This window comes from Pollicipes pollicipes, unplaced genomic scaffold (assembly GCF_011947565.3).
Source record: "Pollicipes pollicipes isolate AB1234 unplaced genomic scaffold, Ppol_2.1 Scaffold_2555;HRSCAF=2994_pilon_pilon_pilon, whole genome shotgun sequence".
Taxonomy (NCBI): Eukaryota; Metazoa; Arthropoda; class Thecostraca; order Pollicipedomorpha; family Pollicipedidae; genus Pollicipes; species Pollicipes pollicipes.
In genome coordinates this window covers 3,077,330-3,099,030 of record NW_023596136.1, presented here as the reverse complement: position 1 = coordinate 3,099,030, position 21,701 = coordinate 3,077,330, and the positions used below count along the sequence as shown (strand labels likewise).

The 21,701-nt window shown below is 49.7% G+C and overlaps 2 protein-coding genes across 2 annotated transcripts in view; both read right to left on the bottom strand.

The window, feature by feature from the left end:
* Positions 1-543: 543 nt before the first annotated feature.
* Positions 544-4,773, bottom strand: LOC119107513 (neural cell adhesion molecule 2-like). Its single transcript, XM_037230978.1, has 6 exons — positions 4,760-4,773; positions 4,032-4,113; positions 3,279-3,459; positions 2,786-2,913; positions 991-1,201; positions 544-671 (listed from the first exon to the last, which is right to left on the bottom strand). Exons 1-6 carry the CDS (start codon positions 4,771-4,773, stop codon positions 565-567), a joined length of 723 nt encoding a protein of 240 aa, XP_037086873.1. The 3' UTR covers positions 544-564.
* A 1,693-nt stretch (positions 4,774-6,466) lies between these two features.
* Positions 6,467-21,701, bottom strand: part of LOC119107505 (peroxidasin homolog) — a 105,015-nt gene continuing 89,780 nt past the window's right edge. Inside the window, exon 11 of the mRNA XM_037230965.1 lies at positions 6,467-6,625. Within this exon, the coding sequence (XP_037086860.1) occupies positions 6,467-6,625 (159 nt within the window). The remainder of the gene's footprint in view (positions 6,626-21,701) is intronic.

Genomic DNA, 21,701 nt, shown 5'->3' with positions numbered 1-21,701 from the left:
TCACAGCATTCGAATATGTGACAAAGATGACGTCGCAAGACGTCACACGCGACGCGGCCAACGTGCGACACAAAACCACTGTTCCCCAGCTGTCTCGGTCTTTCCGCACAAGGTCATATCACTGAGTGGCCAGTGTAGCCCACGTTCAAGTCAAAAATACGGCCCATATACCACACCCACGTACTCACGCCAGTCACAACGTCAAACGAGCAAGGCACCATCGAGTCAGTCCACTGACTGTGACGGGGGCGGCGGACGCGCCGAGGCCCGCGCCCAGGCCGGTCAGCTCGTCCCGAGCCGGGACATCATGGCGTGCTCGGCTCCCGTATGGGCGTCCCGCAGCTCGGCTCCGCAGGCTTCTCCTGCACGAGGCTGAGCGGCGCGCTCCGGACGCTCAGAAGGTCAGTGACCGACCTCAACAGGTCACCACAGAGCACACCGTTTCGTGCGAGCTGGTGTGCGGCGGCCGAGCGGCGGCGCAGCGCGGCCGCAGGTCGGCGGCGGCCGCGCTTCCCAGCGAGCATCGGCTGAGCCGACTCCGTCCGGCGCAGGTGCGCCCAGCCACTAGCACAGCGTCAGCAGCAGGACGATGGAGGCGGCCGCCCGAGCGACAGCGGCACCTCTCCAGCTTCCTCTCACGCCTCCCGACGACAGGCTGCGGGACTCCAGGGCTGAAACGGTAACACACCAAACTGGCATCCAGCGGCCGGCGCACCTGCCATTTAGACGAACTGTTTGTCGCATAACAACCGGAATGTGTTAGGCAGGAGTTCGAGACACGACGCCGACGCCGATGTGCATCTTTTATGTAAAACAAACACTCAAATACAACAAGTTTTGGTAGCTGCGCGGGAGGTTGTCTGACACGCCAGCAGCAAATGACCGCAAAGTAATTCATGACGTCTGACGGGTGCTGATTGCTGCAAGTATATAACTTAGATCATTTAAAAAACATGTTTAACGGTAAGCTTATAAATCAACGGAACACACCTTCACCCCTGGCGATGGTGGAAAAGTGCAGCATATTGGAGACAGCGCTCCAACCGTGCTCGTTCTTGGCCTGTACGTAGAGTTGGTAGGTGGTGGCCGGCTGAAGCTTAGCCAGCGGGATTTGCTGTCGGTAGAGGAGGCCGGAGGGGCTGCCGGTGGTCGGCACCTTGACCTCTCGCCACCGAGCCTGCACAGAGCCGCTCGCATTCACCTACCGACATCAGGCGCGGCTTCAGCGCTCCGATCTATTGCTGCGGAGCGGGTGGGGGAGGGGGATGGGGCGTCCGAAGCCCTCGGCTCTGACTGGGTCACAGCGGCCGGAGGTGGCTGTCGTCGGGGGAGGGGTCGGTGACGTCTGCTCGCGCTGGGACCGGCGCGGCTGGGACAGCGCGATAAAACACCAGGCCGTGCCTGGCGCCGCCGGCCAGAATTATCAATCGGCTGGTGGGATGACGGTATAAGCCAGCCGGATTGCGGGGCCATAAACTCATCAGACGGCAGCCCGGAGGACTGTGGGGACACGCAGGGCGAGGGGGCGACCCGCAGACACGCGCAGGGAAGGAGCGGTCTGTAAAGACACAAAGAGGGAGGGAGGGAGATACCAGAGGAGACGTGCATATGGGGGTGGGGAAGGGGCCAGTGGCGACACGCAGTGGGGGATAGGAAGGCTTTGCAGATGAACATACAGAAATAATGCTTGTTGCTAAAAACGGAGGGAGGGAGTGGCACGCGGACACAGCACGAGAAAAGGAGTGGTCTTCAGAAATGCGCAAAAGCGAGGGAATCGGTCCTTGGAGTCACGCAAGGGGAGGACCCACACGCCGGGGCTGCGGAGGAGAACGGCACGCGAAGATGCGACTCTGGAGACCTCACATGGAGACAAGTGAGCCTGCCCCGACACACAGAGGGCGTCTGTGTGTGCCACTGAGGCCTTACGACGCACCCAACTGCTCAGACCATATGGCGTCACTTGCCTCTTACCCTGGCAAGCAGGGCGGGCACCGCGGAGAATCAAACCCTGTAACCCTGGATTCCTAGGCGCACGATTTAGCGATAGCACTATCGGCACCCGGACACTAAGAGGGCGTCGTGTGCATACTATGGGCGTGCGTGCGTGTGTGAGTGTGTGTGTGTGTGTGTGTGTTTGTGCGTGTGTGCGCATGTGTGTAAAAATAGTGCACAGGCACGTACAAAAATGCCGGTTTGGTGTACCAAAGCAGTTATTACGTGTTCCAAACCACGACGCATTGCTTATTAGGAACGAAAAAGCATCGTTTGAACCATTCGAAGCCCATTCGAAGTCCATTCGAAGTACGTTCGAAGTCCACATTGAACCATTCGAAGCGCAGCTCATCAACATGGCGAGTAAGAGTCGAAAAAAGCACGGGCAATCTCGCTATGTTACAGACTATTTTATCTAGTGCAAGGGACAGTGGTGTACTGTTTTACATTACGCCCTTGCACATTTCCAAGGTGACTAGAAATATGGTGAAGCGCTTATTATATCTTCACTGGTCGGCCAATTCGCACCCCACCGCCAGGGCACAACATATCCACAATTACAAGCAGGGGATGTGAGGTTATCAGTTAAAGGGTCACAGCCGTCTGACAGAAGCCAACACAGGGCAACGAAGGAAAAACAACAGAGCAAGGACAAACACGCCCAAAGGCTTGTCGAGCACGCATTGTTATGTTGTCTACAGCCGTTCCATGAAAAGCACAGACGCACTTCCATCTCATGCGCATTGTGTTGAGATATAGTTTTGGGTCGCCCAAAGGAGGCTGGGTTACTGACCTTGGCCGGTCGGTAGGCGACCTTATACTCGATTATGGGGCTGAAGCTCTCCACCTGCCAGCTGAGCTCGTACAGCTCGGGCGCCGTACTGATGGCTCCGCTGGTGATCACTGCCCGGTCAGGGACGCCTGCCAGCGGTGAAGGTCACGGTCACCTCCGGTCATCTCGGAGGTCGCAGCCCCAGCGGTGACGGCCAAGCCTTAGAATGAAGTGATTGCCGCGCGGCTGATTCTGAATATATGATTTCATATATTTAATTCGGGACCAAATAGCCTGAAAAGGCGCTGCACGAAAACACAGGTAAACATTTCAAGAACACCAGCAGGATACGATGCCTCTTTCTTAGAGATCTGGCCGGCATGAATGGTTTCATGCGTTTTATCTGAAACACCCAGATAAACATTGCAAAGCTCGATGATATGGCGGAAAACGAACACTGCGGGCGGGGTCTGCCGTGAGCCCCGCCGCACACAGGGCGTGCGCGCTGTCGTACCGGTGACCACCATCTGCGCCGTGGCAGTGCCCAGTGAGTTTTTGACGTGGCAGGAGTAGGTGCCGAAGTCCTCGGGCCGTACGTTCTGAATGGTGAGCGAGTGGCGAGTTTGGCCCACGTCGTGACGGGGAGTGAAGTGGCGGTCCGGGTCGAACGGCGACCCCTGCCGCTCCCACGACACCTGCAGGGACCGCTGCCGGTCACACCGCGCTCTGCGCAGAACAACGACTGGACGCGAGCACATCTCACCGGCGCTCACCCGGCACAGAACAGCGGCGCTCACACCGCACATGTCACCGGCGCTCACCCCGCACAGAACAGCGGCGCTCATACCGCACGGAACAGCGGTGCTCATACCGCACAACGGCGGCGGTCACCCCGCACAGAACGGCGGCGCTCACCACGCACAGGACAGCGACGCTCACACCGCACATGTCATCGGTGCTCACTGCGCACAGAACAGCGGCGCTCATACCGCACAGAACAGTCGCTGAATCCTACAACACCACGAATTGGTTTTTAACGCCGCGTCTCACCGATGTCTCAGCATCCGTCTTGAACATGACATACGACATGGCCACGTTCTACGGCATCGAGCACTCCGAGTCGTCAGCTCCGAGCACAAGGCAAACAACTGCCATAAAAACCCATTAAATTGGCCATGAATGTTCGTGGCTGGAAGGATAACTGCCACTGTCAGAAATCCTGAACATTGTGACCTGCGGCCTCGTGTGACCGTGTGACTTCGCTCACCACGGCCGGCGGGTCGGCGAAGACGAGGCAGACCAGCTCCACCTCGAGGCCCTTGGCCCGTGTAGATGGTGCTGCGCTCCACCTTCACCTCGGGGGGATCTGCGCCGCAAACCCGTCACGGCAGCATCACAATTACGATCGGTGACGTCACCCACAGATCCGTCACCAGCCTTACTAGCTGACGTAACATGCACCTTTAACGTGGGTTAGCTGTGGTGCTCACGTAGCAAATCGAAGCGTGTATCGTTTAAATGAAAAGCATGGTTCACAGCCCTCCCCCACACACCCCATTCGTCCCCCTTATCTAGAGAACCGCAAACGACTAGACCCAAGCGGGAAGCCGCGTCTCCCAATGGCTCACGCATCACGCATAATATTGGTGCAAAGAAATATCAATGCTTATGACATTTGGCATGTCAAACAATGCTAAGCAGTCAAAACTACTAAATTTAGAACTGTAAACTATCTTCAGAACTCTGTGTGCTACAAAGATCGGGAAAGTGTGGTATTCTGCATTCGTCGACACACAATCATGCCCCGAGGGTGACCCAACAGCACCAGGCGCCTGAAAGAGTGTGTATCTATTTTATAATATGGCACAGAACGTGTCTCTTAGTGTCTTGCACAGCTTGCACAAGATTGGTTGAAAGCCAATTGACGGTCGTCATTGCTGGAAATCGTGCCCACGAACAACATATATGACACGACGCGATGATGATATTCTTTACCTTGAACGCCGCATGACTAGTTGAATGGCGGGCTTGGAATGCCGTTATTACGACACCATGGATGCCTGGGTGACCTTGAAATAGTCTGTACGAAACACGCCGCAAGTCTTGGCGGGCGTGAGGATCAGAAATTAGAGAATGGAAGCTCCCAAGACGGGCAGGGCCGTGAACTGCACCACATAACCTTCAAGATGGTTGCATCATTTCGAAACCCCATACTTATGTGGAACACTTCCCTAAAAGAGTCAAGTTTTTGGCTTCCAAAGCGCATGGGTCCCAGCTAGACGGAAAGGCTTCGCATCCTTGATGGCCTCAACACTATACAATTATATTTGAGCTATCAGATAACCCGCGGGCTGTTTTGTCTGAATGGAACACATTTAAACTTTTTGTCGTACACCGCGTTCCAGAGTATGCTGGGGCCCCCGACTCTTCTCCTGACCTCCAGCTTTCTTTGTACCCCGACAATCATCAACCCCTTACTATCTCAGATTCGCTTACCTTTGTTGAACACATGACCATCGCCGAACCTTTCACTGTCAATGCATCTCTGGCTATCTTTCAATCCCTATCTCCCTTGTGATTTCATCATCGGTGTGCTTTTACATTCTGTCTGAATATCTGCGTGCCGCGGACGTTTTAAGATCTACGGTACGGACATCTACGAGCCCCTGACGCTTTAGGACCTACGGCACGGACATCTACGAGCCCCTGACGTTTAAGGACCTACGGTACGGACATCTACCGGCCCCTGACGTTTTAGGACCTACGGTTCGGATATTCATGACCCCTGACGTTTTAGGAACTACGGCACGGATATCTATGACCCCCTGACGTTTTAGGACCTACGGCACGGACATCTACGAGCCCTGACGTTTTAGGACCTACGGCACGGACATCTACGAGCTTCTGACGTTTAAGGGCCGCCATCCGTCCAGAAGATTGATATCGCCCCAGGGAATCTGTCCAGGGATCGTCTCATGGGGTGGAAAATGTTTTCATTTTTATGACCTGCCCCATGAAAGGAGCACGTTGACAGCATACTGATGGACACAGACCATGAGACAGATCGATATAGCCCACATTCAGAACCAAAAGAATGGCATATAACTGCGCACTATTGTTTGTGCAAGAGCAGCCCGGAACCTGAACAAGTGCATGACTAGTACTCCCGGTTTAAGTGCATTACACGTTTCTCCGGACACGAGGGGAGCAAGGAGCTTAATTACAAAGCGGTTCATTGCATAAGTACGATGAATTCTCAGTGCATAATGAATGCGAAGCATGCTCAGTGGATAATCAGTACCAAGCAGCACCAAGCATTCCCTGGGGCGATATCAATGCATTGCGGCACGTTAAGCTTTCGCCACCAAATTCTGCCGTTGCCTGGAATTGCGCGATCGGATAGTAGGGGTCAGGGCTCACACAACAAGCACTGCTTAGCGTGAGCTCTGTTCCCGGAAATCCATCCATTCAAAGGGTTCGGATCAAATCTTTAAAAAAAGCATGCAATTCAGTGCATAGGTACATCAGCAGTTTCAATATTGAACTAAACACACAGCTTAAACTCAACAGTCAAGTGCTTACCTGTAAGAGGGTGCCTGTGGCAACGCCTAAAATAATCAAACAAAAGAGGAAGCGGTTCACGGTGGGGTTGCTGCGTCTCCGGCATCCGCATTCAAATGATTGCTGACGAGGCTAACTGGTTTACTTACAGTGCACGTGTACGCTGACAGTGGCCACACCAGGGGTTCCCAAGCCATTCTCCGCTTCGCACTCGTACACCCCGGCCATTTCGCGGGATATGTGGTATATGCGGAGCAGCGGGCCGGATTTGTGGTCTCCGCCGGAGGGAAGACGGCCGTGCTGCGGCATACACGTCATCGGGTCAGCATCCAGCTGGGGTGAGCCAGATCTGGACTGGATGGCCACTTACAGCAGGCTGTCCTCGGCGCTCGCGCACGCTCCACGCGATACCAGGTAGCCAGACAACTCACAGGGAGAGAGAGAGATATGCACACATACACACACACACACACACACACACACATATGTATATATATATATATATATATATATATATATATATATAGGTATATATATGTATATATATATATGTAATGTCACACACACACACACGTATATATGTATATATATATATATATATATATATATATATATATATATATATATATATAACGCGACAGGAGGCAACATACAGGGATTTATGGACATGTAAGAGTGTTCTGTTTACAAAATCAAAATGCATTCTAAAAGACATACGAGCCAGACTGAAGTAGCTCGATGGACCTCAGACTGCATAATTCAGTGATCACTGCAAGTCTTTTACACAAGTGCTTGCGGGATCGCTTCGTTCAGCGATGGCGCAGGACACATTTATAACTGGGAACCCGACAGCTGAAACACTAATCAGCCACATCAAGATCTTGCAGTACTCAATTAGATTTCAAGGAAATAGACGCACTGTTGGAATTCCAAATATCCAGCAATCAGGATCTCCTTACGATGCCGTCAGACTTGCAGCTGTTAGGGTTGCAACATTTTTAAAAAAAATGTTTTTCCTCTTACAAGAGTGAAGCGAATTAGGAAGCCAGAAAAGGCTGAGGCTTTCCTTTTTGTTTGCCAAATTTGCAAATATCCATCAAATTATATATAGCCCTTGCATATCTATATCTATCTTGCATATCTATGACCATATATCATACAATATATGTATATATATATATATATATATATATATATATATATATATATATAACCCTTAATATAACCCTTCTTGTTGCTATCAGAACGAGATGTGTCAATGTCCGCGTTTTAAAGACAGCCACCTGGCTGCGCCAGAATCTGATGCCCTAGAACAGATGAGATGGTAGATAGAGATAAATAGTTAGTGTGGGTCAGCCAGATGATAATCGGTCCTCCATTCATTGCCTACGAACTTACACAGTCTCTGAACAAATGTAACGCAGAGCTAACGTCATTCCGCTTGTAGGTCATCATACTAGATTCTATCTAAATAAGTTCTAGTGATTACAGCCTTTTCATTACTATAATAATATATAAACTACCAATGTTTTGGGATCGGTTCGGTGGTACCCGATGTCTATCACCTTCGCCAAAATGGGCACACGGCGGAATAGATCAGTTGGAGTTGGAATATACCGGCATTATTTGGTGTTACAACACGTCCTTTCTGTTGCTATGATGCCGTCATGGAAGCTTGCGGTCACCCTTGTTTGTGGCTACTGGCGGCTTGTTGGGTTGGAAGGAGCCTCCGAGACAATCACCGGTAAGAAAGAGTTTGTTTACAGGCTCATTGTGAGGCAAAGAAGCGATGATTTCAAAACAATGGTTGTTGTAGTGTGCCAATGGTTGTTGTAGTGTGAAGCTATGCTTCTTATCTGCTGACATTTGACTAACCAGCCTTGGAGAGGATCTTTATGTTGCAAGAGCCCAAAGGGATATTGGAGCCATATACACAAGATTGCATGGATGCAAAAAAAGCTTAAAAATCAGGATCTCAAGAGATAGATCTCAGTGAGGCAAGACTACATCAAAGAATTGAATTTTTGCAGGTTTCTGATGTAGTTAATGTATATTGTTCCCATTCATTTTCAACTTTAAGGAACACCAGGGGTGTATTTTTATATTGTTGGGACACCTCAGCCCTTCCAACTTTAAGAAAAAGTGAAAATGGGTATAACCACTTTCATGCCCAGCCTGCCAACCTATTTTGAAACATTGAACCCATGAGTAACACCTTGTTGAATCTCGAAAATCGTGGTTGACAAGGTCTTACCAAGAATCAGGTAAGAGTCTGGTTCTTGCTGCTTGCTTTAGTATAACTCCAGACTCGATATTGGTTTTTGCTAGATCTCAGCTAAATTGTGAGCTGCATTGTGGTTCCTGCTGGTATCTGTATGTTCCAGACGGGATCTTGGTTCTTGCTGGATCTTGCTTCTTACTGGGTCTCTTAGCTTGGTATGAGACTGGATCATAGGTCTTGCAGGACCTATCGGCTCACTGTCAAGCTGGATCTTGGTGTTTGTTGGATCTTTTCATTTAATATAAGGCTGAATCTTAGTTTCTACTGGATCCCAACGCCTAATTGCAAAATAGCTCTGGGTTTTTCCTGGCCCCTAAACGAGGAACCAGGAACCGGTTCCCTGAAAAAAGTCTTGGAAACCAGGCGTATGTTATTTGTTGGCTGATGAAGTGAAATGGAATTTGTGTACTTCTTTCAGTTCGGAGAACGCGACTTGAAGAGACAGCATCTTCTTCCTGCACTGATATGCCAAGTGAGCTCCTGTCGGCAATGTAGCATGCCGTAACTTTGTTTTAGCACAAGAAGTCTGCACGTCAGCCGCAAAACTATGCCGTTATGTCATGTGTGCGCGCCTTTATTTCTAGCGGCCTATTACACGTCTGTGGGGCGTCTGTTGCACGTGTTGTGACATTAGAAACATGTCTCTAGAATATTCAGTTTCCAAGAGGTGACGGTCTTAACGAACGCCGTTTGCCAGCCCTTTGCCGTCGCGCTGCCGACCGCGCGCAGCGGGCCCTCACTCTTACATCAACGGACTCCAGCATCATGAGCATGCGCTCAAAACATACAAGACTACAATGTGCTCTGAGCTGGAGAAACACGTCCGTGTAAGTTATATGATGCTACTCGGCGTGGTTCCATGAATATTGGGAACCGCAAATTAGATGGTGCGAGTTGAAGAAAATTGCACATTTGATCTGACCTAGTGAGGTCAATTCTTGACCCATCAATATAAATACTGATACCAATCGGCGACATCCTACTGAAACAAATCCACTGGTTCTTTCCGCAACTCATTTTTTTAGTTTGGAAAAGGCGGGGGAGACATCGACTGTCGGATCAGTGCGTTTTCAAAATACGGTGAATCCGGCGAGGGTCGCTGTAAACAGTTTGCAGTATAAATATGTTTGGCAATGGGTTATCAGCTGATTACGTCACGAAACGTCTTTATGACGTCAGAATCGCTGCCAGACTGCCCACGTCAGGTTTGCCGCCGCATTGGACGTGCTGACTCGCTAATGGTACTTAACGTGCTGCAAGGTGACATCGGTGGCATGTGCGTACACGTATGTTTTCAGCGTTATGTGCGTGTTTGTCACGCTTCCACGTGATGTTGCAAAGTTCCTGATTTAAAGTTTTCCTCGCATTCGCATTCTCGGTTACGGTGCTACTCCGGCGTTATTCGATTCCCAGCCTCATGTCCGTCATAACTAGCAAGACTGTCCGAATGTCTTTATTATGTATCACAAAAGGCGATTCGTGAGCAAGACTTGCATTTAAGGCGTTCAGCTTCTTGAAAGCCAACTGCTGCCTGTTGATGCGACGGTCCGTGCTGACGCACCCCAGACATAAATAAGTACATGGCCAGATTTTCTTGACATTAAAGACAGTAAGGCTGTTGAAGAGGTGTAATTCTTGTGACCTTTCTACGAAAGCAAACATCTCTGGGTGTCTTTGTAATGTGCGCTGCGAAGTAACGTGCATGAGTTGGCGCGCGCCTAGCTCAGAAGCGAAAGGACCTGTAGTTTTAAAAGGAGACATAACTCTAAACTGCGGGCGATTATCTTGAAAATGGCTGTCTGAATTCAAAGTATCATACATATGGAACAGTTCTATTAACCTCACCCAGTCTTGCTGATAGAGCCTTTTTCTCTGTGAAATGTATCTCATAAATAGTAGAATTTCATAGTTGCTGCAAACCGTTGATCATTATCACCGATTTAGCTAAAATATTTAAGTTGTGAAGGTTGCAGGTGGCCGCTCGCAAGGAAAAACGTTTTAATCCGTTGTTGGACGACAAAACATGGAGGCCGGTTGACCTAACCAGGGCAGACACTATCCGCCACCCGTAAACTGCTGGTCGGGGGCGGTCTGTATGTTAACGCCGAAGTCGTTTGCGGGAGGCGCGCTCGACCGCCGTCTGTCATTCGCCCCGTCAGCAGTTGATTCGGTATCGAGCGGCGGTCGCGTTTGCTCGAGCGCGGGGTCGGTCGTCACCACAATAAGACCGTTGTTTGCTCCCCGACTCGAGGTAGCCCCAGTAATAGCTGGTGTTGCCAGAGTCTTGTTTGTTCATGTCCCAGCGCTCACTCGGCGTAAATTAGCAACCTTGCATGAATGAAGTTTCGTGGTGTGAAGAATATGTAGTATTGGGGAGCTGGGGGACTTTCTTGTGAGTTGGATGATGGCATTAGTATGATGGTTGACATATATGGCGTGATGGCAATGCTGGTTATGGTCTGAGTACGATATTGCGGCAGATATTTATCTTCCCTTTGAAGTGCTCTGAGTTGCCTGTGAATACACGCTAATGAACGTCTGAACAAGTTGGTTAGGTGATTCTGTTCTTGAGGGCAAACGTTTCTTTGTGCCTATTTGATTGCTCCTTGCTATTTGCAATCGTCATGCATACGGTAAGGGTACTTTCGACTGATGAGATAGTAAATGCTTAAGTAAAAGGCTTTCATAATATTTTGGCGACCCGCATATCTGCTTCGAAATAGCCAGAGGCGTTCTCTCAAAAGCAGATAGCATCGAAATTCATTGCTTACTTTGACAGCCTGGAAAAACACTTCATGTTCATCGGATGATTAAAGTATAATGGTTATGAGCTGGGACTAAACGGCAGGTGTCGTACCAAGAACACTGTTTATATGATAGCCTGTCAGCTCTGCACACCGTAACCATGTTCACCCTTTTTTTACAAAATCATACAAAACAATGAAAAATGATTAAAACAATACTAGCTAGGGACGTCTTCCCCAAATACACTCGAGATGCAAGGGGTAAAGCCAGAAACACTCCATTTCATGATCACCTTAAAAAGCACCCCTCTGAACGGCATTACTCACCCCAGCACGCTCCAAATCAAGCTACTGCGAACATGCCAGGATGCGGCACAAGTAATAGCCAGAGTTGTCAGAAATTCGAAACAGATGACCAACCATGAATCATGACACCCTCCTAGACATGGATCAAGAAGCCCCCGTACACCACTACATAATGCACACATTCACCGCCACCTTCGGGTTTCGCTGCCTCGCGGTCAGCTGTTCATTCTGCACGTGCGTGGGTGAGTGTGCGTGTGTGCGTGTGTGTTTTATGAATGCCGGACTCATTACCAAAAAATGTCAAAACTCTGCAAATGCGAAAGGAGAGGAATTTCCGAAGTCAGGATTATGTCATATCATCCAATATTGATGGGGTGGCTGAAAGAGGGCTGAGGAGGAAAATAGCTCACCTGTAGATTCCGTGTAATGCATGTGTGATGTGCGAGAAGTAACCGTGAATATTTTAAAGCCTGCCAATCAGAAGTTAACCTGTATGTTGGCCGCGCGACCGGTTTTTGAAAAAGTGATCCTTGTTCCTCTTTGTTCGCCGACATAAGGAAGAAAGGCCTTCAGCTCCTGCTGTTTTCGGTATTAGTAATTCAGGCTTCCTATGCAAAGTTACCGACCTTCAGTATAGCGGTAGGTGCTGATTGAACGAAGTTACGGAGCAAACATGGGTTGCATTAACAGTACTGGACGCTTCAAGCTGTGCTTATGACCACGGATGTTACTCGTGTGCACTCTCGTATGATAAGTGCACTCGTAGCAATGCATCATTGTGTATCAACTGTCCACCGGTCATCATGAACAGGGCTTGAAGCATTAAAGAAAGTGATGAAAACCAATATCTGCTCTACAATAGCGTTAGTCCAGGGCTTCTCGGTAAATCAAGAGTTGATAGCTCAGCAAAAAACTGGCATAAAGGTATTCCATTAATTTTCTTTTCGGCTTACTTTTTACACCGCCAAATGTCATTTAATCTACAATGCATCCCAAGCTTTCAGTAAAAACAAGTACTAACTGGTCCATGCACAAACCAGAAGCGTTTTATGCACTGCAAAAGCGCCAGCATATGCACATACACAAAGTGACGGATCCAAAGGATAAAGCGGAGTCTGGGCCAAGTGGCCACGCCGTTACGTAAGGAACGGACTGCCGGCTGGGAGGCGTAATGACAGAGAGGATAGCGCCTCGGGCTCCCGCGTGGCAGACTCGAATCCTGGCTGCGCCATGGCACCTGGGCGCTAGCATGGCCTCCACAGTCGCAGGCGCTCCATAAAATGATGCGCGACGACGTGCGTCTTGTCTTACCCGCACCCTTGCAAGTGGCTGCCGACCGAGTGAATAGCTGGCAGCAGTCCGGTCCGCTTTCCGCAAATGACGTCGGCGTTGGATCGCAGTACCGTTGCCGGCAGATACTTCGGCGTTGGATCGCAGTACCGTTGCCGGCAGGTACTTCAGGCGTTGGATTGCGGTACCGTTGTCGGCAGGTACTTCGGCGTTGGATCGCAGTACCGTTGCCGGCAGGTACTTCGGCATTGGATCGCAGTACCGTTGCCGGCAGGTACTTCGGCATTGCATCGCAGTACCGTTGTCGGCAGGTGCTTCGGCAACTAACATCACCATTTCTCCCCATATAAAAAGGCCACATGTGCGTTCCTCAATATGGAATGAAGTGGATGTGAGTCCCTCATGAACAGTATGCCTGGAAACGATCTATCTGTGCCATGCGCGCCTTAAGGGTGTGGTTTGAGAGGCGTCCGGTGGGGAAGCGGGGGGGGGGAGATGAGTTACAGCTCTAGTGACGACCGACCCGAGGCGCACCCCTGGGCAGCGATGACCCCGATGCCTAACCCTGGCCGTGGTTGGACAGGACCGTACCCAGCAAATGACCTAAGCCATGATCTTGGCAGTGACTGGCTCGCTACCGTCAGCGGATCGTAGACACTTGTGAGTGGTGAACTCACGATTACCAGATACTTCGGGTAAGTTATCATTAGACCACAGAAATAATGAAATTGAGGTCAGTGGTGAACCATGAGGTGCACTCGTTGCAGAATAGATTGGAATTTTTGACCGAAATTGATGACGACTGAAATACCATCAGGCATGTTCGTGGTTTTAAACGCTGGTCTCTGGTTTTCACATGCCGGTTCATGCAACGAGACTCCGGAGCATAATTCCAACCAGTAATTTTATAATGAAAGAGCCTGGTACTTCGTTTTCAAGGGTTTCTCGCAAACACCAGACACTAGGTTCATAACTTCGTTCACTCTTAAAGAAACACAGAGAAGCTTGTTAACAGTAGTTGCAATTATTTACAACGGAACCCGCATATCGTCTGAACCAAAAAATGTTATTCATCAGTTCTGAAATTATCTACGCATGCAATATGCATAAACATCAGCGCAACATATGGATAAACACCGGAAGTTGACAGGAATTCCAGCTAAGGCCTCGGTGTTTGCCAGTTCTCTTCCCTGACTAGACCCTCGTTCCTGCCAGACACTAAGAGTCTATCCCGGATTTTGGTTCTTGCTATCCTACGCTGCCTGTCCAAGCACGTGCCTTGATTCTTGCTGGATCTCTCAGCTAGGCTGACGTCGCGACATAGTTCCGACTAGTCACCCTGGCGCAGTTAGGTTTCGGATTCCGGCTCTTGCTCGATATGGGTGATGAAGTCTTCCTACCTTGCCGGAACACTGAGCTATCGTGGTTTCCATTTATCACATCAAACATCTGCCGGCCCTTTATTAAGCAGAATCCCCACCATCGGCAGATCATGCTCCAGACTTTTAAACAAACAGTCATGCCTCGCTTTGCGGGAGCTGCCCGAGCGTACGCCAATGAATTGGACAGATTCGGGACGTCTGGCCGGACAAGTATGTTCAGATCGTCTGACAACGTCATAAGTTGAGACAGCCACCGGCGAGCGCCAGCCAATACACGCTGTCAGTACCCCCTCAGCCTATGATTACGAATCTGCCAACGGAGTTGATGCCAACATGGCTTCAAGTTCCGGCAGAATAATGCATGGCCATTTCAGTCGTCAAAACTTCCATCGCCCACAACTGTCTATAACGATCTGGGGGATGAGCCGTACCAAACTCCTAGCGGACAACTTTCGAACGCGCAACACTCCGAACAATTATCGGGCCGGTCACGCGCAGCCTGCGTCACATTGTCCACTCTCCCAGGCTGGACCGGCGACAAATCCGGCCGGCTGCCACGTATGAGACGCGACGCCACTTCGTTCCGAACGATTGGATGGCTGGGGCGGCGGCAGGGTGACCGCTATGGCCTCGAACGCATCTGGTGCCGCCATCGACCTGAGCCCAACACGGGTCTGGACCAGATGCTCCTGACCAGTCCGGTGCAGCCAGAGACAGATCTATGCCTCTGCTAGTGGCCTCTGCCTGCCTCGCCTGCTCTGCCTCGCTCTCTCTCTCTCTCTCTCGTCTCTCTCTCTCTCTCTCTCTCTCTCTCCTCTCTCTCTCTCTCTCCTCTCTCTCTCTCTCTCTCTCTCTTCTTCTCTCCTTCTCTCTCTCTCTCTCTCTTCTCTCTCCTCTCTCTCTCCTCTCTCTCTCTCTCTCTCTCTCTCTCTCTCTCTCTCTCTCCTCTCCTCTCTCTCTCTCTCTCTATGTGCTGGCGGAATACAGTCTGCCAGCTGTTGTACAGTGAGCTAAGCGGGCGTTCTGTTCGCTACATGGGCAAATCACGCCGGCCGAAAATGGCCCGTACATCAACGTTAAAAGGAGTGTTCCACACTTGCATGGGATTTTGAACTGAACTAGCCATTTTGAAGATCGCTTGGTGCAGTTCACTGCCCTGCTCTTCTTAAGACCTAAGGCCCTCTAGTTTCTGAACTACACGGCCGCGCAGACGTGCAGACTATTTTGCGCACGTTATGTCATGACTATTTGGGCACGCATGACCCCATAACAACGTAATAACAGTCATGCCATACCACAGGGTCTGCAGCGTTCAAGACGAAGTACGACATGATCGTTGAGCCGTGAGCCGTGAGAGCCGTTGAGTCCGTGAGCACCATTCCCAAATATCGTGGGCATCCGTTGGCTCTCAGTCAATGCTGAGCATTCTGATCAAGTTTCAATCACGAATTGCGTTTTGCGCTGCCTAATATAAGACCTTGGATATTATTATCTGCTGTTACGTAAATAAGGCTTGTACTCGAATACTTAAAGAGCGTGTTCCATATTTCTATGGGCTTTTGAACAGCATAGTTATTTTAAACATCATTGGGTGCAATTACAGCCATGCCCTTCTTACGACCAAAGCCCTTCTAGTTTCCGAGGTACACGTTCGTGAAGACGTTCGTGCAGAACACTTCAGGGAAACGCCATGTCGCCGAAATAACGTCACGCAGAAATAGCTGTCTTAAACTGCTATTAGCTGTCAGAAATTGCAGAAATAGCTGTCCTAAGGACCGTTGGGTTTAATTACAGCCAGGCCCTTCTCAAGGCCTAAACTCCTCTCGTTTCTGAACAACACCTTCGCGAAAATGCACCGCATATTTCGACATGACGCCAAATAACGTCATTCAAATCGTGTCATTCCTATAGCCATACGGCGGTCAGGACCAAGACGAATATAATTGTTGAATCGCTTATATCTGGCGTTTGTACGCACGATCTTCAGATATAACGACCGTCAATTGGCTATCAATCAATGTTGTGCAAGGTAGACCATGCTATGACGTGGACAAACAATGACGCATTGAGGAGCATGTTTACTAAACAGAGAAGTTGTGTGGTCTGGAGCAGCCTTTTCTTCTTAAAAGTATACCCTTAGTTATAAGTGGGCTTGTACCATCATATCTCATGCTTGATTCAATGTCTTCAAAGATAGAGCATTTGCTTTAAGAAAAGCGCGCTAATCGAGTATGTGAATACAAATAAACTTCTTAAAATCAGGGATAAATGTGCAAGTACACAATAAGACAGGGTCAAAACAGGAACATACAACTGTATTTATTTACATTGATACGATATTTGGCTAGGCGAATGCCTCAACCAGTAGGGTGCATCTCTCGGTGAGTTTCAAGTACTAGAAGTGAATGCTGGGGTCGCAGCGAATATTGAAACAAGGGTTTACTCAAGCATGACCGCCTGAAAATACGCCACGGGCGTGGTGCAAACAATCTAAAACTCCTGCCTGCCACACGTCGGGCAGATTACGGATTACGCGCAGGCACGAAGTTACCGGCATGTCCGATCGGTCAAATAGATCATTAAAATCATCGTCTGCCCCCCCCCCCCCCGCCCAACTGGAAAAAATGGCCGAGCACAGGGCCGCAGTTTCGTGAAACGAGTTAGGGGGAGGGGATGAACAGCGGTAAATGACCCAACCTATCCCGAAAAACAGCAATCGAGCTCCTCTCCGGATTTGGGCCTCTCTTCTCTCAGAGTTGTGGGAGGCTGAAACCCAAGTTGGGGTGGGGATGGGCTGAATGGTGCTCTTGAAATAGTGCTTCCGTAAGACTTTAAACATAAATTCATATCTCCAAAGGTTAGACTGTGGCAAATTCCTTTAAACTGTGAGGCTGTCCTCGTCAAAAGTTAACGGTTGCAGCAGCAGCACAAATGGAGATTTCATCTGTACTCGTTCATTCCCACCACCAGACTCCAGCACCGTTTCGCGGTGTTGTCAAGGCTAGTTCGTTCTTTTTATAAATATAAAAATCGCACAGGCGAATAAGCAATCATACTACCTTTTCAATGTACAAATTGATGTCCTAAATGGATCAAAGATACTTATGTCACATGTGTCATGATTTTCGTCCTCCTGTTGGCCACTTCTGAGTGTTATTTGTTGCCAAGATTTGCGAGCAAGTGTTCAAAGCTTTATCACATATTTGTTCTCACGCGCCGATTCTGACTTTTCAATGTTTCCAGATATACATGGATTAGCCATGTTACTACACATTTTTATCTCTTTTTGGAGGGGTTCTTCCGCTCTCAGGGGGACCTTTGTCAACCATTTACCCACTCCGCTCTCCATCCGTTGCCAACCGTTCTGTCGTTGTTCCCTGGCTGTGCTCCATGCAGTGTACGTAAATCGGAGCATTTATTTCAGATAATGCGTGACATTGCCTACTGCCCCACGACTTCGAGAAGAGAAAGGTTCAAACCTGGAGAGTAGTCCGTTCATTGGTGCTTTTCTTTCCTGGGGAGGGTTAGATTGAGTCATCTTTCGCTGCTTACCCCCTTCTCCCAATGCATTTCACGAAACTAATCTCCCGTGCCAGACAGTTTTCCAATTTGAGAACCGGTGATGACGTAACAGATCTTTTTGACCGATTGGATCTGCTGGTGACTTCATGACAGAGCGTAGTCTGTAATCCACACACCGTGTGGCAGGCAGCAGTTTTAGACTGTTTGCACCGCGCCCGTAGTGTATCTTCAGGCTGTCAAGCTAAACTGCATCAATGTTTTAATATAAGAAGGAAGCCATTTTGCACGGCTAGCTTGGTAGCACCATGCCATAAGAACTTTTCATGATGCAATCACGCAATGATGTATTGAAAAGGATATAAACTAAATAGATAAATCTGTCGTCTAGAGCAGTCTTTCCGCTTCAAACTATATTGATGAACTGAGCTTATTTCAACATATCTGCCGTGCGCCTTAATATAGACATATGTGGAGCTTTTCTTTCTGGAGTGTTTGAACTCAATCCATATTCGTTTTGCTACCACTGTAAACGAAAAGACGAGTTTTTGGATGGGGGATACGTGCTAGGGAACTAGAACAGTGACTAAGGTAGTAATGACAGCCTTTGCAATGCTGTGACAAACGTGCGACGGGCTGGCCAAGACACCGTTACAACGGCGGCTCAGTCGTGACACGTGCATCCCATGACTTGATCCGTTCGAAAGAGACATTCAGATCGCTGACCTCCTCTCGTGGTTTCAGCTTGGTACCGAGAAAACTGACTAAAACATTCAGGAGTCGACGCAATTTTTTCAGATTTCAAAGGCGATAGGTTGCGTTTTGTTTCCACTGACTTTACAATAATTGACGCGGAACCATCGAACGTCGACCTATCGACTTGTTCACGTTGGATATGAGACCCCGGATGTCGTCCTCCTTGCTGCTTACCAAGATCTGTGCGCCGTCAGCATGCCGTAAAATTTCGGCAGCGGCTGCAAATACCACTAAGCCGTTGAAGAAGGTTATGAAGAGCAGTGCTCCAAAGTTAACACCCCTGCAAGATGCTCTTGTTGTTGGTAAGCCACAGCGAGGACATCCCGCGGCATCGCACAGAGACACACTCTGAGGGCGCCCATAGAGATGGGCCGAAAACCAGCGGGTCTCAGTGCCGTGCAGTGTCAGGTTACGGATAAGCAAGTCGCAATCAAGCGTGTTAAAACGCTTAAACAAAGTTACTCAAGCACATCAGTGAAATATCTGCCCTGCCGGTGGCGACGAGGCCTCGGTCCAAGGCAGGGACGCGGTTTTCATGTGGCGACGGTGCCAGAAAGCATGCTAGGAGGCACAAGTTGGAAAGGTGAGATGAGTCAGCGGAACACTGGATGATGGGATGGGCAGGGGTACGTTTACATGGGTCGGGGACATTACAATATATATATATATATATATATATATATATATATATATATATATATATATATATATATATGCTACATGCAACGAACCACGCAGGAACGAACGGTGTGGAAGATCACGCCGCCATTCGCAGGAAACGCAGCCCTTAGCACGGAGATGCGGAACTTGCCAGCACCGCAAATGGCTGGACGCACCATACGCAGATCTTGCCAGCAACGCAAGTGGCTGGGCGTAGGATACGCAGAACTTTCCAGCACCGCAAGCGGCTGGGCGTAGCATGCGCAGATCTTGCCAGCACTGCAAGCAGCTGAAAGTAGCATATGCAGATCTTCCCCGCACCGCTAGCGGCTGAAAGTAACATATGCAGATCCTGCCGCACCGCTAGCGGCTGAGCCGCGCTCGGCAAATAGCGCTTTTGTCAGTATTCCGAAACTGAGAGGTGACAGATTGCACGAGCAGACCGCTACTCGTGGCACACTGCGCTGGAGGTTGGCGGCCAGCCCGTGGCCGACAGGTTAGGCGGCCTGCCTGAGTCCGACTGCAGCGACTTATTTGTTCGACTCGTCCATTGTGATTTCCGGTGCCGTCCTCTGTCCTCGTCCGCTGTGATTTCCAGTGCCGTCCTCTGTCCGCTCCTCTTCTCGCCGATCACTTGATCTGCGTTGCACCACGTCGTGGCCGGCCTCGCGCCAGTCGTTGTTGCCGTATGACGTTCCGCGCCAGACCTCAACGATCGTTTCAGCGTCAACTGCTCCTCGGTTTCCCCTCTAAACTGTGACGTTCCGTGACAGACCTCGATGATCGATTCAGCGTCAACTGCTCCTCGGACACCCTTCTGAACTGTGACGTTCCGCGCCAGACCTCAATGATCGATTCAGCGTCAGCTGCTCCTCAGACACCCCTCTGAACTGTGACGTTCCGTGACAGACCTCAACGATCGATTCAGCGTCCGCTGCCCCTCGGACTCCCCTCTGAAATGTGACGTTACGGGCCAGACTTCAATGATGGGTCAGCGTCAACTGCCCCTCGGACTCCCCTCTGAACGGTGACGTTCCGTGACAGACCTCAATGTCGGTCCAGCGTCAACTGCCCCTCGGACACCCCTCTGAACTGTGACGTTCCGCGCCAGACCTCAATGGTGGTTAGGAGTCAACTGCTTCTCGTACTCCCCTCTGAACTGTGACGTTCCGCGCCAGACCTCAACGATCGATTCAGCGTCCGCTGTACCTGTACTCAAGGAGAGCAGCACGACGACGGGTCGTGCGCTGCCTCGTAGCCATGAAAAGGGTGGGCGAAAAGGTCAGGGTGCGTATGATCTGAGCCTTCTGCGGAGCGCGGCTGTCCACACTAAGCAAGGAAAGAGGAGCATAGCGTCCCACTCGTCAGCGACTGTCGTCGAATTACAAACTGTAGCAAACACTAGCAGCGTGCTTTGGAACCTATGAGCAGGGAGCACCATGCAATGATCTTTCTATTATAACAGCTTTCTAATTCACATCGTCACCGCAAGAGACAAGGCACAAAATTAACAGCATTCAAGGTTTCTTGACTCGCGGCGCTCTAAAAAAAGTACTCTAAGATCGGAAATGTCTACTCGTTCTACGCAAAGTTTAAGTACAATGCTTACGTCCAATCTCTTTAAGTGTCACAACGTACATCCAATCTCTTTAAGAGTTTGCTGAACTTTGGTCCCCACTTTGGTAAAGTGAGACCGCGCTGGTTCGGCACCACCACCTGGTTTCTGAACGGGATGCAGCTTTCTGACCACGAGCAATGTATCATTTGTAGCTGCAAGACAACACGAAACAAGGAAGTAGCATTCGGTTGATCTCACATAAAGCAACACATTGCTATTGACATGGACCGAAAGCGTTTTCCGGTGCAAGGGGTCAGTCAGCCAGGGATAGTATTCTTTCGCCTCGGGACAAAATAAAAGTACTTGTAAGTTACGAACCACAAGGGGCGATAGATCTGTACCACATGTTATACATATGGGAACGAAATAATATCAGAGGTTGGTGCATGTTGACATCACGTTTTTTATAACCTAAATTATTTTGTCGTTTCACGTCGCAAGTAAACGTAGTTCGGTATCTCCGACATCAGAATTTGTACATCTCGCCAAGCATGGCCAACTGCCCGGAGTCAGCAAACATGTCACATACACCAAGATGCTATACCCTAGCTCGTAAACAGGCTCGCAAGCACGCGCGCGAGCACAATCTGACCGCAACTCATTTCAAGAACGTTGCCAGGTCCAGCGCATTTTACCCCGGTTCCAAAGAAAACTCAGCGGCTTTATTGCCTCAGAAAATCCTCCACAGCCTCCGCAATCTCACTCATCCAATCCCATTTCATCTGGCCTTTTGAATTCGTCCGACCGCCGGCGCCGGTCGCGCCTTTCGACGCCGACTGGAGAGCGCGCACGTCCGCCGGGAGTGCCCTCAGCGCCGACA